This window comes from Arvicola amphibius, chromosome 7 (genome assembly GCF_903992535.2).
Source record: "Arvicola amphibius chromosome 7, mArvAmp1.2, whole genome shotgun sequence".
NCBI lineage: Eukaryota > Metazoa > Chordata > Mammalia > Rodentia > Cricetidae > Arvicola > Arvicola amphibius.
Genome location: NC_052053.1, coordinates 38,174,977 through 38,192,035, shown reverse-complemented (window position 1 = coordinate 38,192,035; position 17,059 = coordinate 38,174,977). Strand labels below are relative to the sequence as shown.

The following is a 17,059-nucleotide window of genomic DNA, read 5'->3' as shown; positions in this document are numbered from 1 at the left end:
CTCTAGGTTTTGTTTCATACACAATCTGGATACCTGTATAAAAATATCTGATACATTCTAAAACGCAATATTCTCATCATCTTAAATTTTATCATATAAAGCAAATTAGAAGCCAAATGTATTTCCTTTCTTGACAGGACAGTTTTGAACCAAATAAACACAAACCAAAGCTTAGTTCTTCCCAGTGCTTGCAGTCATTTTTACATTTTCACTTTAATTTTGGGGCACTATCAGAAAAAAAAATTCCAAATTAGCATCGAGGTATAAGTTCTTTTTCTGCACTGCATGAGTGATTTCAGAGTGATGAACAGACTGTGTCATGGGAACCAGGGAGAAAAGACACACAGAGCAGATGCAGCCTGCATCCAAAGTGCATAGCCAGAAAGCAGTCTTTTCTCTCCTCCGCGGGGCTGCAGGAATCAATTATATTATGCTCAGAGATGGTTACATCCACTTAACGAAAGGTCATCTAGCTAGCTCGTGGTCGATAGTCATGCTTTCTGATCTTTTTCTACAAAGTACACAGATTTGTGTAAATAGAAAGCAAATCTTAATCCAGTCGTTTGGTGTATTTGTCCATCGCCTTCTGATGAAGTTCTCCATGCTAACTACGTTCGGGTCCCATTCATTTTGATATCCCAGGTACCAGTGCCAAATGCCAAGTTTTAAAAGATTGCAGCCCCTCAAAACTTTCATTTTTATTATCTGTACTCACCCTGTTTAGATTTTAAAAATGTCTGGCTATCATAAGTGAAGTATAAGACATGCTATGTTATTCATTTAGTCAGGCAGCCAGGAAATAGCATAGAATAAAAAGAAATCAAAAATAAAAATATCGAACCTAAATATTGAGACAGGGTCATTTGATTTCATTTTCACACTGTTGATATTGAATGGTCACACTGTCTTCAGTGGTGTTGAAAAAAATGGTATTAGTACATATTTCTCCCTTTCACATGATGTGAGAAATCTGTGTGCTCTGCTTTTATTTTCTTATCAGGAACAATTATCTATGATTAGCTTTAGTGGGGAGCTTGGCTTTTAATTAAAAGAGTTTCTTGTTGTGTAGTATAACAGGGCCTGTGGCAGAAACACTGGCTAATATCAGAAGACTGACTTAGCTCCCTTCCTAATTGTTAACAAGCTTCCCTGGCCTGTGGAGACTGTGGTTTCCAGTAGAAACAACAGTTTTATTACCCAGATATTATATAATTAGACATGTTACCTCTCCTTCTAAATTACCTATTGTATAGGACACAAACAAAGATGATATAGACCTCAGGTCACAGAAATCAAATATTAAAGTTGCATTGTATTGAACAAAATATAGATCTTATTGTGTCATTATGTATAAGAAAAGGAGAAATAAATCGCTTATGAGAAGGATTTTATTTGTTCTAAAGATTAAGCAAAGTCATTTTTGAAAGGAAATGTATGCGTTTATAATTCTATTCCTCTATAATAATTTATTAGCAAGTTAAAAAAAAGCTTTTTGAGGTTTAAAAAAAAGTTACATGCCTTGCAATTTTAAATATTTCATAGTGGCCTTGTTAAAAAAGACTTAGCCATGCTTAGGTTGACTCCACTGCTGGCTACTAAAGATGCATTTTTGCTTGATCTTTATATGTTTAGAGTCTGGGTAATACATATCTTTTTCCGTTGTCCATAGTCAACTATCTTTTTGGTAATTAAATTAGCTTCACACTGCTGTTTTATAAGAATCCCTAAACGCTTGCTTTATATCACAACTTTGCTTCTTATAAAAGAATGATCCCCTCTTCTCTCAAAAATACCATCTGTGCTCAAGCAGCGACACGCTAGTGAGTCACAGAACAGACAAACACAGTCAACTTTAACACATTTTGTGCTGGAAGAAAAGAGTAGGCTTTGCTGGTTTGTTTGTTGGTTTTCTCTTTAAAACTACTACCTAAATATCCTGAGTAGGTTTTGTGTCATTCTCAAGACCGGGTCTGTTACACTTGAAGCATTTCTATGCCTAACCAAGGCTCAAAAGAGGCAGCATCACAATTCTCCAGGAAATAGATATCAGATAAGAATTTATAATTCAAAACCATTCACTTACCAGAATTATTTTATATAAAAGTTAATCCTGCCAAACATTCAACTTTACCCATTTTTTAATTATGAAAAATAAATCAAATCTTCAAAAATAAAAAATCAAAAATAAATCTTCACAATGTATAAATGGTTTTGTTAAAAATATGTGAATAATTTGCTAAAAATCTGTTCTTCAATATTAGAGAGTTTAAAGACACTTACTTTAAGACACATTGTATTATTTATATTTGAATTATTATTACATGCTGTAATTAAGCTATAATTTAATGTAGCTCTTTAAGGTTTGGAACATTTTATCTGTTTCTCTATGTATAAATTGAGTTAATTTGGCAGTTTATTCTAATTGCAATTCATTTAGACTATCATTAAACTTGTTGATTTAGTAGCTTTGTTTTATGTATTATTCCATGAGTCTATTTGAAGGAAGCAAAAGCTGAGAAGAAAAAGAGCAAATAAAATACTTATAAAGTAAAACTAACTGAAAGTCAGTATGTGATTAGCAGGTGCTAGAATAAAAGAAACTAGAATAACCGCCAGAGATACGCATCCATTTGTATAGGCCTGGCCATCTATGTTTGGTCACTTCATGCCCTGTAAAAAGGTTTATGTAGTAGCATGGATTTGGAAGCCTAGTACTCCAAAGAGAAATAGGAAGGAGAGACAGGGAATCACTCAGAAGATATCTGTATAGCTAGCTTGGTGTATACAATGGCAAAAATAAACAAAAGTCATCAGGAAGAGAGACTCTGCCTCTAGAACAATACAGAAAGTCAAGCACAAGCTTTCAAAAGATGTTCTCTGACCTACACATGTGCCATGCTTAACACCAGGCCCACTGGAATAGTTAATAACAGGCCACATGTAATCACAAAGCAAAGACAAACGGAATTAGAAAGACCTGTGTGATTAGAACAAGGTATGTATAATGCAGAAATTACATAACAAAAATATCATAAAAGTATGTATTTTAGATTTCTACTGAGTCAAATTAAAGCCATCTGGTTGTTGCATTCTTTATCACCTTTTTTTGGGATGAGGACTCGTAGTCAGTATTATAAGTAGGCTGCTCCCTAATCTACATACACCTTGGCATTGGCCTGGCATCCAAATGAAATTGAGCCTTTACAAACAGAAGCCATCATGGAAGTCCAGGGCTGAGTCATAGAGTTACTGAGGCTCCCTGCATCTCTACAGAAATGGTCAGGGGAGAGCACTGCCTCCAGGTGGCCCTGAGAGGGCTTATTACTACCTCAGCATAGGTAAACCTCCTCTGACAGATCTTCTGTCATAAATTCAAATTAAATAAAAATGTGATGGTCTTCTGCTATGAGACCTGACAGAAGTTCTAATCTCTGCCAAGTTCTATCTAAAGTCTTGGTAGAGTGTGATTTTGACCAGATGTATGGATTCCCTAAATTTCAACCCAGTTCTTTATAATTGCAGATTAGTTGGCTTATTAACCACCAAAGTCTTTCACTGGGATTGTGGGGGTGGTGATTCAACCCATAGCCCACGTTAACAAATAGAGTTTAATTCTACAAATCCAATCACATTTTAATACATATATAATGTATTTTCCATGATTGCACACTACCATCAAAGTGAAGTCTTTTAACCAAAGTTAATAATCTATAAAGTAAACCTCAGGAAAAAATATTTAGAATTTTAGCCATCCTATTGCCAACATGTAAAGAATTTTCCTGTGGGGAACTGGGCTATTCAAGAAGAATCTGCAAACATTCTTTGTGAGATTTTGAAACACTTCAAACACAGACTTTACTGGTGAACAGAGTAGCCTTGTATAGTTATGGTTCACAAACTGAAAAGGATATCTTGGGTTAAAGGTATATTCATATTTGTAGATCTTTCAAGAGACAAGTAAGTTACTTCTTATGTTATCAAAAAAAAAAAGGAAAGAACAAATAATTGATACTCAGGACTCAGGCTTTTTGGAGACTGCCTCTGAGTTTAAACAGCCTGAAAGTATTGCAGAACTTAGCACTTCAGCCAGTTTTGAATAGATACTGATTCCTTGTATTAGGATATCTTCAAAGAAACTAAGTGAGGTGAGATCCATTTGTACTCATGTTGTTTTTCCCTATTCTTAATCTTTCATGAAATTGCAGAAAAAAATATTCTCACATTCCTACCTAGTAAACAGAACATTATTTAGTAAACAAATCATTTTTTAAACAAAATTTCGTGTGTAGTGTGTATGCACATGGGGTCCTTAATGGAAGCTAGAAGTGCCTGTCAACTGATTCAGTGATGTTGGATTTATTGTGGTTCTCATTAATTTTAGATTTAGCAATTAATTAAGAATTGTTATTTCAGGACTTTCTGAGGGCTTTTATGACAAATTGTGCAAGGCAACCAGTATAGAGGGGTTAGAAAGAAATGGGTTAGAATTGAAAGGACAAAAGGATACAGGTCAAAAGAACCTAAGTCCAGCTATCGGGCAGTATTCATCTTTCTCTCTCTCTCTCTCTCTCTCTCTCTCTCTCTCTCTCTCTCTCTCTCTCTCTCTCTTACACACACACACACACACACACACACACACACACACACACACGGAGGGCAGCCACTTAAGAGATGCATTATGACTTAACCATCACCTGCAAATTCTGGTGGTTGACCATCTTTTAGTTCACAGAATCTTCCAGAGTGGCATCAATCAACACATTATTCAAGAGGAGAACACAGAAGCAATATAGTTTCTCTGGAAGAAAATCTTTCCAGAAACCGCAAGCTAGTCCTCAACTAGTATGGGTGAGCATTGACTGTACAGGACCAACTTATTCATAGGTTGATTTTCATCAGAGGTCACTCTTGAGCATTTGAGAGTGTATCCTATGGCCGGTCCAGCTGCTGGATTAGTCGATCTTAGTGCTAATCTGTGTGATTTATTAATCCATTTTATTTGCAATGTAAAAAATTCTTCAAATGCATAAATTTCCTAAATTAAAAACATGTTAATGCAAGTAAAAATATACTTTGAAATTATCAAAAAAATAATTGAGTGGTAGCCAGTGTTGTCTTTCTAGTCAAACTGAATCTTTTTAACAACACCCCTCACATGTTCAGAGCAAACAACTTACTTTTCCACACATACCCAAATGGAAACCAAGGAAACCAGGCAATTAGTAACTTGTTAAGCTTATCAAATCATTTAGCTTCATGAGACTGTGTCTAACTCACTAAGCTTTACATTACAAGCAGATTTTAATGACTCTCATTCTCCCCAAAGATTGATGCCTTAAATAATGACAACCTTGACATTCTATATGTTTTAAACGTTCAGATAGCCTTCAGGGCAACCTCTTCCTTTGAAATAATATAATTGATCATTCCACTGGTGAACCATATATATAAATTAAATGAATACATAAATATATATTTATATAAAACCATATTGTTGACAGTAGCAAAAAGACTATTGGATGGCATAATTCTAAATAGCAGACGGTCTGCTTCTGGTGTATTTCTTACTCTTTTGATGTACAAAAAAGTCAACAAAGTATTTCTGTAAATTAATCATGAGAGTTAGAATATAATTTCATAGGTCTCTAAATCTGTAAAGATGCATACTCAAATTGATATATATATATATATATATATATATATATATATATATATATATATATATATGGGGTAGAGTGTGATGAGTATCTGTCTATTAATCATATACAATGATCGTGTATACATATTTTCAGAGGCAGGCAGCAAGGAACCACCATCTGAGTTCCCAATCTTCCCGTCAATATCAGACACATGTAATAGTACACAGATACTCTTTTGTTTTCTGTTGGACTTCCGAACTACAGAACTGTGGTTGCATACACACATGTCATTGTAAGCAGGGGCCATGGGTGCTTTGTTTAATAACAACATAAAACTCAGCTGAAACTTTCTTTAAAACAATTTGCAGCCTTGTTAATACACAGACATTGATTATTTATATACATGTACAAAAATATTAAGTGTCATAACATACTATCCCTGTCACATATACATAATTATAAGCAAATCTTCTGATTAGAAAAAGTGGGAGCTCACAGACCCTGGACTGACCACTAAGGAGACGGCATGGGACCAGTCTAAGATTTTTGCATCTGGGTGGCATTGTGTAGCCTGGTCCTTTGTGGATCCCCTAGCAATGGGACCAGAATCTGTCTCTGATGTATGATCCCGCCCTTTAGAGCCTATTTCATATGGTGGGTGCCATGCCCAGCCTTGATGCAAAGGGCAGGAGTTTGGCTCTACCTCAACCTGATCTGCCATGCCTTGCTGACTCCCATGAGAGACCTTATCCCTTCCAAATGGAGGCAGTGGAGGAGTGGATGGAGGGGTGGTTGAAGAGAAGTGGGCATGAGTGGGAGGAGAAAAGGGAAGGCAAAATGTGGTTGTTATGTGAAAATAAATAAAGTAATTTAAAAAAAAATAATTATGACCCTCCCTCTGGCTGTTCCCAGATGACTGACATTCATCTTAATTTTCTATAAGCTTCATATTATCTTATGTCTTACATCTGCACAAGATTTGTTTCGACAGCACTCCATCCATTTGCATTTACTGTCTATACATGAGCAGTAAATCATACACATAACTGGATACAGTATTCCGCCAAATTTGTGAATGTGGAAAGCTTGCAGAGTTTGCTTCAATGTGACACAAGTCTGGATAGGTGTGTGGCCTCCAGTGAGAGTCTAGATTTTCAGTTTGGACATCTCTGTAAGAGACCGTGGCTTCCCCTGCCTGGTGTGGAATACTCAGTTCCATAGCAAAGTGTTTGACCAGTTGATTCAACATCTCCAGAGACTGATTTCCCTATTTTTATCTTCCATGAAGGAGGATGATGACTAGTGTCACTGACATGGTCATGGTAGATCCTATCACACCTTCATACAAATTAGAAAAAGAACTTGTGTTCAAAATGATTGTGAGAACAGATGCAAAAGCAGGCTGTATGCAATAAATTGATGTCATATTCCTGACCAGAGCATTTATACCTGATACCATGCTCAGCTGGATGTCTAGATAAAAAAGAATACTTCCGTTTTCATCATCATCTTTATCACAAACATCTTTTTTTCATGTAAAAAGCAATCTAGGGTATCTATCGTGTGTGGCAGATGTTTAAGATTGCTATAGAAGGCAGTAATTTTTCCCAAAATCCTCTTGGAAGAAACTATCTCTTTTCAAGATTATAAATTCATATTTGAGCAAACTTAAGGTAAGAAAAATGTAGTCTGTCAGGGTCAATTGGTTTCATCATCTGAGTAACAATTCACAATCACCTTCAAATCATAAGGATATTGAATTTTTGCAAAGCGCAGGAGAACTGAGGAGCATCCTGCTTTGCAGAGGTTTTGGTCTCAATTCACTTTGCTTGCACACCTCACATATGTTAGCTCTTGTTTTTCTTAACATCACTGAGATCAAATGGCATTTTTAAGGTAGTTGCTATGGATACTAACTAGTCTTTTGTGGTGGTGACAAAACAAATTATCTACATTGTCAGAATTTTAATAACGATGTTGTCATTTGCAAAACATTTGCAAAGGACAGTGCTTTCTAACTCTGTCCATGTTTTCTAACATGGTTCCATATTCCAGCATCCAGTAATTGTCACAATTAACATTAATAACTATATTAGCTCTCTGTCTCGACATCAGAGAGGGAAATGTTCTGTGCAGAAGAAATAATAGTTCATATGGATAAACAAAATGAGAAATGGCCTAATAGCATGGGTTTATACTCATATTATTACTGCTCTTATGATCTCAGAAGGCCTATGTCCCATAAGAACCTTCAGCCCTATTGACCCGCATTAAATAGTTTCTGAATGATGGGTTTCTAGTTTGATTAATTATATTTAGCTATTATAATAAATGAATTTGGTATTTTCTTTCCTATTTAAATGAAAATGTATAGCATGTTATTGAAATCAAATAATGTAAGTGTCTATTATGTACACGTTTAAAAAAACCTATGTAGAAAAAAATAATACTTCCTTTTCTTATGGAATTGTATGTTACTCTTTTGGTTAAGCAAACCCTCTACTCAGATTTAAATACTAAGCTGTATAGATGGCAGCAGATTACTATAAAGTATGAGCAGTTTTGTCAGGTCTTTTACAAGCTCTCCTGAACTGTAGTTCCTCTTCTCATCAGCATGCCACTGACCTTGTTGGAACCTAATTAGCTCTTTAAATCAGAAAAAAAAAAATCAATTCTGAGATGGTGGGCTTTAGAAACATCCCCTATTCCAACATGGAAATTCAAGGGATCCACCTTCACCCACTATTGTGGGATAATGTTTTGTTAACTGTGGAGCTGTGTCTTTGCCAACATACCTTTTGTGTGGTTTAATGAAGAACCAAATGGCCAATAGCTAGACAGGAGTGGACAGGTAGGACTTCTGGATAGAGATAGGAACACTTGTGTTAATGCAGATATGAATATTACCTTTAAAAGTTTGTGTGATTTAGGAGAAAAAAAAAGATCAGATTCCTCTGAAGAAGACAAGTAGCCCAGGTGATCCAATCTCTCAAAATTTCTTTGCTGCCGTTTCCTGAAAACTGTATCCAGAAAAATGTCTGCTAGTTAAGATGGTCCTGCCTCAAAGACTACTCCAGTCAAGACTGCACGGTCTCATCACACAGAATCTGGACAACAAATGATACAGACAGCTTCCTCAGGACTTGATCATTATCTAAAATTTCTCAGGTTCCCTTAAGGATGCTTTTGCTCCCAGATAGTAGAAGTAATTTTACCAACATGACACGCACATTCCCAAGAGGTGGGGTAGGCAATTTTCGGGTCATTTGGTGGGTTATATATGATTGACCATCATTTAGGGGTTTGGTTGCAAGTTATTATTGGTCATGGTCAGGGGAAAAAACAATTAAGCAAAAGAGGTTACATTCAGGGATATCTTTCTTAAAAGAAAAGTGGGGTATATTAAGAATGATAGGATAAAAAGGTAGATTACTGAATCTTCTTTTTAACTAAAAAGCAACTATTAGCCTCGAATGTCTTAAAATGGCATTAATTCTCATATATTGATACAAATTTAACATTATTTTCATAAGGTATTATGCCTATTTTTTTTCTTTTGTGAATAAGTTCTGCCATCTCCCAATAAGGAAAGCTAATGTTTGAAAGTTTTTGAGGTAAAATATTCAGTTCAAAGTCAGTTTCATTGCATAGATCTGAAAGGAACCAATATATCAATTAGCAGGCTGGTTCTAGCCTTACCCTAATGACTAGGCACCAAGTTTGCATTTTATTATTAAGTTTTGGGGTGGAAGAAGTAGCGAGTGGAAAAGGAGAATGGCATCATCATTAGAAATATGCTCTTAGCACACAGCATCCTATAGCGGCACATTTGGAAACATGTGTCGTCTTAGAAGGACTTTTGAGTGAACGTCAATGAATTTTTTTTTCTCTGACTATAAAGACTAGAAGATCTTCAAGGATTAAATGTACTCATCCACAAAATGTAAGAAGCCTTCATCCCCAACCCACAATGCAGGATTAGTTGGGGGTAAGTGATGGATTCACATGTTTCCAGGAAGTCTCCTAGCTCAGCTTCAGATTTGTCCCTGCAGAGCCTGCCAAGGCTTGTGTTTACAGTACATCATCCCTTAAGCCAAGCAGATTTGCGCAACAGAGTCTCTAGAAAGCATGTGCTTTATTCTACCATTTTCTTTTCACACAGCAGAGTTTCATTCTTGCAGTTTTGGGTCTGGCTAAGGACAGCTAAACTTTTGGATTCTGGGACCAGCAATCTTGGATCAGAGGACCCAAGAGCAGCAAACGGTGAGCTTTGGGGGACATTCTGGAACTGAATCTGCCTTGTGAGCTTGTAGGACACTCAGTACTGTCACCTCTGCCTCCAATTGACCTTTCTTAGAATTGCAATGACATGTTCAGAGACACTGTTATCTCCCAGTGATACAGAGGAGAAATCTCACCCTGGTGCCCACTGTGCTAGGGAAATGAACTGATATTAGACAGGCCCCTTTAATTCACAGTACTTTCTCACCTTCCCATCACCCCTTCATATCAAACTCTTTAGTGGGTGTTTTTTATTATTAAAGAGGGGTCAATGCTTTTGGCCTTTCTACTGCTAAGCAGAGGAGCTTCCGAATAAAATGAACAAAACAGAAAGAATTGAAAGAGACATAAACTGTCCTCGTGGGTCTCATCTGCTTTCTCTTTAATCTGTAAGATCATTTCTGCTTCTCTACCTAACGGAAAGCTTAGCTCTGAGCCTCCCATAGATGAGCTCATGGCAAAGTGACCTCTAAATCACGATTACTTAGGAACACAGACCTCACTTTCATCCGTATTAGTGTTCTTGTAGCCTATTTTCAGTGCCTTATTCTGCCATACATTCTGAAGGGCAGTATGTGTTTGCTAATAGTGTCCCACAAGAATTCCATCATTTTATTCCTCTGGCCAGTCTCAGAGGAAGTTGGAAGGAAATTTTCAAAAAGGTTTCTACGTTATATCACAAGGGAAAGTCCGTTTATGAATTTAAGAATTTGATTAGCATCTCGCTGTCTAAAGACAGTTAAAATCCCCCAACAACAGAAATAGAATAAAATGATGGTCACTTCATGCAGAGGCACATCTAACTCAATGACGAACAGACATTTTCATCTTTCAGAAGTGCTTCTGTTCCTAGGACCCGGGAGACTTGTTATTTTTACTACATTGTTCAATTAGATAAGATCACTCCCGAAGCCGCATGAACAGTTTTACTGAGATGACATTCCATGATCCTCTAATGATGTTACACTTTACAATTAGGTGGCTTGAGGGGTCTTCTTAGGAATTGATTCCTTCTTCACCTCAGTATTTTTTGGGGAAAGGGGGCATTTTCAAAGAAACACAAGCTGTGCCTTTACTACTCAGCCTATGTGGAAGGCTACAAGAAAGACCAAAAATTCGGTGTCCTGACTTTCATAAAACCAGATAACAAGACAGGCACTGCATGACTTTAGCATCAATTAGTGATGCTTTACACGAATATACTTATAACATTATATTTAACTCTGGGTAAATAGTGAGCATAGTGTTTTGTTGAGCAATAGCTAAAAATGTTACCTATTCCAGGAAAATTTCTACATCAAAGTTTTCCTAATATATGAGTGTCATAAATGTAGTTATAAAAACTGTTCCAAACTCAACTCAGATGACTTTATGTAATAGGTTATGCCTCTTCCTGGACACATCCCTAATTATAAAGTTTATTTTTTCAATTATGTTTGAGGTAGACACAAAGGAGTGTGCCAGATGGGGAAGTAATGTCCTATCAAAGGCTTTCAAGGAAAAGTGGCCCACAGTGTTCTTGGAACCAGAAAAACAGGTGGGGTGCAAGGTGGAGAAGAGACCTTGATAGTTAATATGCGGCACTTGAATTTGAGGCAGTTATTCTCATTTCTAGGAAATAAAATATATTAGATGCAGAATAGCAAAGATATTTATAAATAACTGGAATTTTGAGCTGGGCTTGCAATCGCTATCAAATATAGTAATACCATCTCATAGGCAGAAAGTGGGCAGAGGGACAGCAAAGTATACCGTGGGACATGCAACCATGGGCTTTGGCACTCAACATCTTTCCTTTTACCTTTACTACTACTATGGCATTTAGGGTGTAATTTGACAGAATTGAGAATCAGCGGGAAGATGGGCCTCTGAACACAGCTGTGGAGGTTACCTTTAAACACACACACACATATATATACATATATATATATGAGGGTTTGCTTGCATGTATGCTAATTGGTCATATGTGTGATGGTCACAAAGACCAGAGAAGGGTGTCAGATGCTCTGGAACTGCAGTTAAAGATGTGATGATTGCAAGCTTCTTTGTGATGCTGAGAATTGAACCTGTACCTTTTTCAAGAGTAGCAAGTGCTTTTAATTAAACCAGAGAAAGTCTTTGGGGGAATTTTCTTGATTATGGTTATTGAGAGGGGAAGATCTACAAAGAGCAGTTGGCACCAGTCCCTGACTGATATTCTGGACTATAGACATGGGAGAAAGGAAATGGCTTTTGTGTAGGTATTTTATCAAATCAAAAGAAAAAAAGAACTGAGACAATTACCTCTACTTCACATCTCACCCAGAAAATAGCCTCTGCTGAGAATATTTGTTGCCCCATGACCCATATATTCAGTTCAAGCACAGAAGTTCTGAGCAGAAACCTATCACGTTTAATTCCAAAAGAAGCTCTTCTTCCAATAGAGTGAGTGAACAGGCATTTGCCTGTTCTCTTTCCTTTTATTCTTCTTTGTGTCTGGAATACAACTGTCAGTTAGAGAAGATGGAGCAGCCAGCCCGTGAAGGTAAGACTGACAACTGCAAGCCAAGCATGGCAGAACACAAAATCAAGAAATCCAGTCCATACTGGAACAATCAGATTAATTTAACATTGCCCCTGTTTGTCCATCTTTGTAATATATATTTTATTTGTGAAAAGTAAGCTGCTAGGTAAACCACCAATTTTATAGCATGTACTCAGATTCAGCCCCGGCAAACACCTTTGCGTATATAGAAGAAATGCAGAACTTGCAGACCATGCTATGTTGCTTCAGGCTGGATCCATGCGTTCACACACAAGTCTATGCAATATTTACTTGCTTTCTGTATGTGAGCCATCCCCACATCACCACATTACCTAAGCATACACAGACCTGCAAGCACAACTGTGGATCCGGCATGTTCCAGAAATCATAGTTTGACATTTATAGGGCAAAACGTAACTTGCTAACAAAATCTGACCTTTGGCTTACTTTATACTTCTTTTCTTTTTGATTATGTTTAATTTTTTTTCCACAGGAAAAACTGGCAGATAGTTTAAAAAACAAACAAACATTAGACTGGATAATACAAGGTGGAGACCCAGGAAGCCTCTAAAATGTAAGCAGTGACTATTGGAATTCTTTACACAAAAGCCTTACTTACCCTACACAAGAACAAAGCAAAGTCAATGCACTAATTGTCACAACTATCCAGGTTGCAAAATCTACATTCACCAAGGCCATTTTTGTACTCTGCTACTTTGCTCACTAAAATGGCAATATAAACAAACTCTGGTCTATAGTCAAAGAACTCTTTAAGGGATTTTCTGAATGTTAATAAAGCAGTAGGAATGAAGGACAAGTAGCAGAGTTAATACTTTTCTGGCTGAAAAAAGAAATGAGGTTATTTATGATAACTTCAGCTCCCCAGAAAGTATCACACACCAGCTGGAGTTGATTGTTGGAAAGGGAGACTCATTAAGCATTGAGCAGAATAATTCTGGGAAGGAATTAAGATTTGAATATCTCCGAAGAATGTGCCTTTCAGGACGACTTCCTCGCCACAGATGGTGCCAAGCTTGCATTGCACAAAGAAACCTTTCCCATGTTTACGTTCATCCTAGCTGCATGCCACAATTGACAACAGTGAGTTGAAAGCCGAGAATACAAAGCTGGAGAAGTCTCCTGATTTCCCATTCTCTTCACCTCATAGGAACTATAGGTGCTTCTAATCATTGTTTAGATACTTGAAGACACATTTCAAATTACACACAGGAAGAATCTCATCGCCATGGTGAAGAATTTGTTCTCATATCTGACAAAAAAATGTTAAAAATATTTAAAATCCCCAAATATTAGTCAAGTCTTTCCAAAACGAAATCCACCAAGTGGCAAGTTGAACTCAGGCAAGCTTTTTAAGTTAGTAGCTGGTCGTGATATTTAACTCCATTCAAATGGATATGAGAAAACATTCCCAAAGAAACCAAAGAGAGGAATAAATCAAATCATGGGTTCATTTAAACTCCCTTTATATCTTGATTTCATTTAACTTCTTTTTTGTTTCTGTGCGTTTGTTTTTAAAGCATTTCAGTTATCAGGCTAATATCTTACTTTAATTCAGCAGTATCTGATTCCTGTTGGAATTTTTCACTTCAGAGATTCTATATTTCATCATAAATTCTCACTCATTCTTCTCCTTGTAAAGGCTAAGTAGATTTAGGGGAAAACACATTGCATCCGATAATTTCATTTAAATTTCATGAAACAATGTGCTTTACTATCTAATAACAGACAATAACATGTCTCTGTATGCATAAGGAATCAGTTTCACAGCTTTCTATCCTGAGTGTGTAGATCTTTCACACTGAATGCTGACATTCATGGAGTTATAGTACTGTAAAATTATGTTATGGAGGTTAGGGATAACTCATAGGAACTTCACAAAACACATTGGGAAGCACTGTGTTAACTGTAAAAGTCTAAATTAAGAAATTCAAATTGGAAATATCTAATGGGGTCATTCAGTGAATGGTGTTATAAAATGAACGTTCCTTTATGGCTAGTGTTTTCCCATTTAGGTAATATTTTAAGGTTCATCTGTGTTGTATCATAGGCGAGCAGTTTATTCATTTCTACTCACAAATAATACATTTGTAGAGATTAATTCATTATATCATTCTTATTTTCTTATCTTAAATCTATCGCCCCCAGAATCTGGTCTATGTTCTACAAGGACCTCAATGAAAAAGTTTATAATTATATGTAAAATTGGTAAAAATGAGAAATTTATTCAATGCCCACAACCTCTCGCTGAGAAGATGGGTGTAAAGTAAAGACGAGCAACTCGCATATATACAATCACTTTCATCTATTCTGAAAAACGTTAATAGGACTTGCAAACACAATGATTATTAAAAACACACTGATTTCATTTTTACGGGCAAGATTTTAGTAACGAATGCATTAGTTCTATTTGCAACATGAGTAAGTGCATAGTTAAAACCATTGGTTTGCCTTTTATGGTTTGATCACCACATTATCAATCAACTGCAATATGTCTCTTTTCTTCACTTGGCCTTTACGAAAAGAACTTTGTGATTGCCTTGGTGATAATGTTGATACAGCGGCCAATCTGGACACACAGGGACCACAGACTGAGGGGATAAAGTTCTAAAAGTGTTGATATCGAAATTAGTGTCTGGTTCACACACTGAAGAACAGATGAGAGCATTCATAAAACTATGTGTCATTCAGCAGTAATCATACCATTAGTCCCAGTTTCGGTATACTTTCATGTCCAGTGTGGTAAAATCCTCAGAGGATTTCATGTAACAATGCTTCAACTGGGATTAGAACCCCCAGACACCAAGGGTGTCCCAGTCTCGTTTTATAAAGGTTAAGACCCTCACTGATAAGATTTTTTTGTCTTCTAAGTTGTAAAGAAATTATGTTCAGTAATCTGCAGAGTTATAAATATTAATGTAAGTGATGTGAAAGCTAGAGGTGAATTTCCTTAATGATCCATCTTCTATACTTTTTTGCATCTCAAGGTACATGTGACCAATGGGAGCAAGGTTCTGTGTTGCTAAGCAAGTAAGTTTCCCAGTATCAGCACAGTTACAGTAAGTTACTTCAAACTCTACAACTGGGCTTCATCTCCATTCACACACTCAATTTCGAAGAAAATAGAAACAAAAGGTTTCAGAGCTGTCAGGTTATGCTTTAAAGGAAGTAAAAATAGAACCAGCTAGAACAGCAGTGGTCTGTGGAAGCAACTGACATTTGGTTTCACACGGGAGCAAATCCAAAAGCAAAGAGCCTTTCTACTCACAGAGGGCTAAAGACTCATCCGACAAGTCAGGGCAGTCAGGGTCCCCATCGCACAGCCAGCTCTGAGAGACACACGTCACGTGGTCATGGCAGAGAAATTCTCCAGGATCACAGGACTGCTGATCTGCAAAGGGAAAAGTTTTGAAATCAAGAATGAATGGTCAGACCATGAACCGAAGCGCTTAAGGAGTACCCAGCATTAGCAGCAGCACCCTGAGCCACGCTGCTCAGGAGCAAAGCTACAGCAAACATTTCCTCCAACTTCAGTTGTGCAGCTCAAGCACATTGCTCTGGCACGCTTGGCACCATTGGAGATGCACACAGTCTGTTCTGAAAAGAGTTAAGAATTCTGTTTGTGTTTATGACTGCGGGCTTTATCTCATCAAATACGGTGCACAAATGTTCCAGCCTGTGAGCTTGGGAGGCCATGCTGCATCAAAACAACACCTAATGACTAGAATTTCAGCTTTATCATCACTCCAAGCAGGGAAAAACTTGATAGTCATTTAATATTGAAATTAAATGTCATTCTTCTTAACTCTCTATCCTGATATGATGCATCATGTCTTTATGTATGAGATATCTATATTGTAGAACTGATGTACTGTTTTCAAAACTGACAGACAACAGGGCTGCTTCTGCTTCTTGATAGTAAAACTTCCCTCATGCTTCTTTAACATGGGTTCTGGAGTTGTTTGTACTTACAAAATTTGCTATTTTGCTTTTAACATTTTTGATACTGGGTTTGCCAGTCTCTCCTAAAGTGCTAATGAATTCAGTGGATATTGATTTTTCTTGCTATATTTATTCCTAATTTATGGTTCTACCTGAAAAAAAAATTTAACATGCATGATTTAGGAATGTTTCCTAGAATTGATAGCTAGTCACTGCAGTTAAAATAACAGCCATTCTGTGTCATTCTCATTTGTACTTTTGTCCCTTAGCAATATACAAACACTGACGCATCTTGCACCCAGTGTTATCTTGGATCCTGCATCTCTCCTTTTCTCACATTTCATTTCCTTCTTTCTCCAAGTATGACTATCAGTAAATTTATTACTAACAGATATAAGCACAGAGCTTTTAATGTACGAATGCTGGTAAATTTTAATTTTTTACTTTCTCATACATTAGATAGTGTCTGAGAAGTAACACAATACCCTGCCATGCTTACCCAATTCATCAACAGTGCCTACATCATTTTCATCACATGACTTGACATTGATTTACTTGGATACATTACTAGTTGGCCAAAGGCTTTATGCTACATATTCAAAGATGTAAAATCCATTTTTTCCTGAAAAGATATGATAATATATGTGTCTACTCA

The 17,059-nt window shown here is 36.7% G+C and overlaps 1 protein-coding gene across 1 annotated transcript in view; it reads right to left on the bottom strand.

The window, feature by feature from the left end:
• Positions 1-17,059, bottom strand: part of Lrp1b (LDL receptor related protein 1B) — a 1,542,993-nt gene that overhangs the window by 1,450,750 nt on the left and 75,184 nt on the right. The window contains exon 2 of the mRNA XM_042055373.1: positions 15,731-15,853. Coding sequence (XP_041911307.1) covers positions 15,731-15,853 — 123 coding nt within the window. The remainder of the gene's footprint in view (positions 1-15,730; positions 15,854-17,059) is intronic.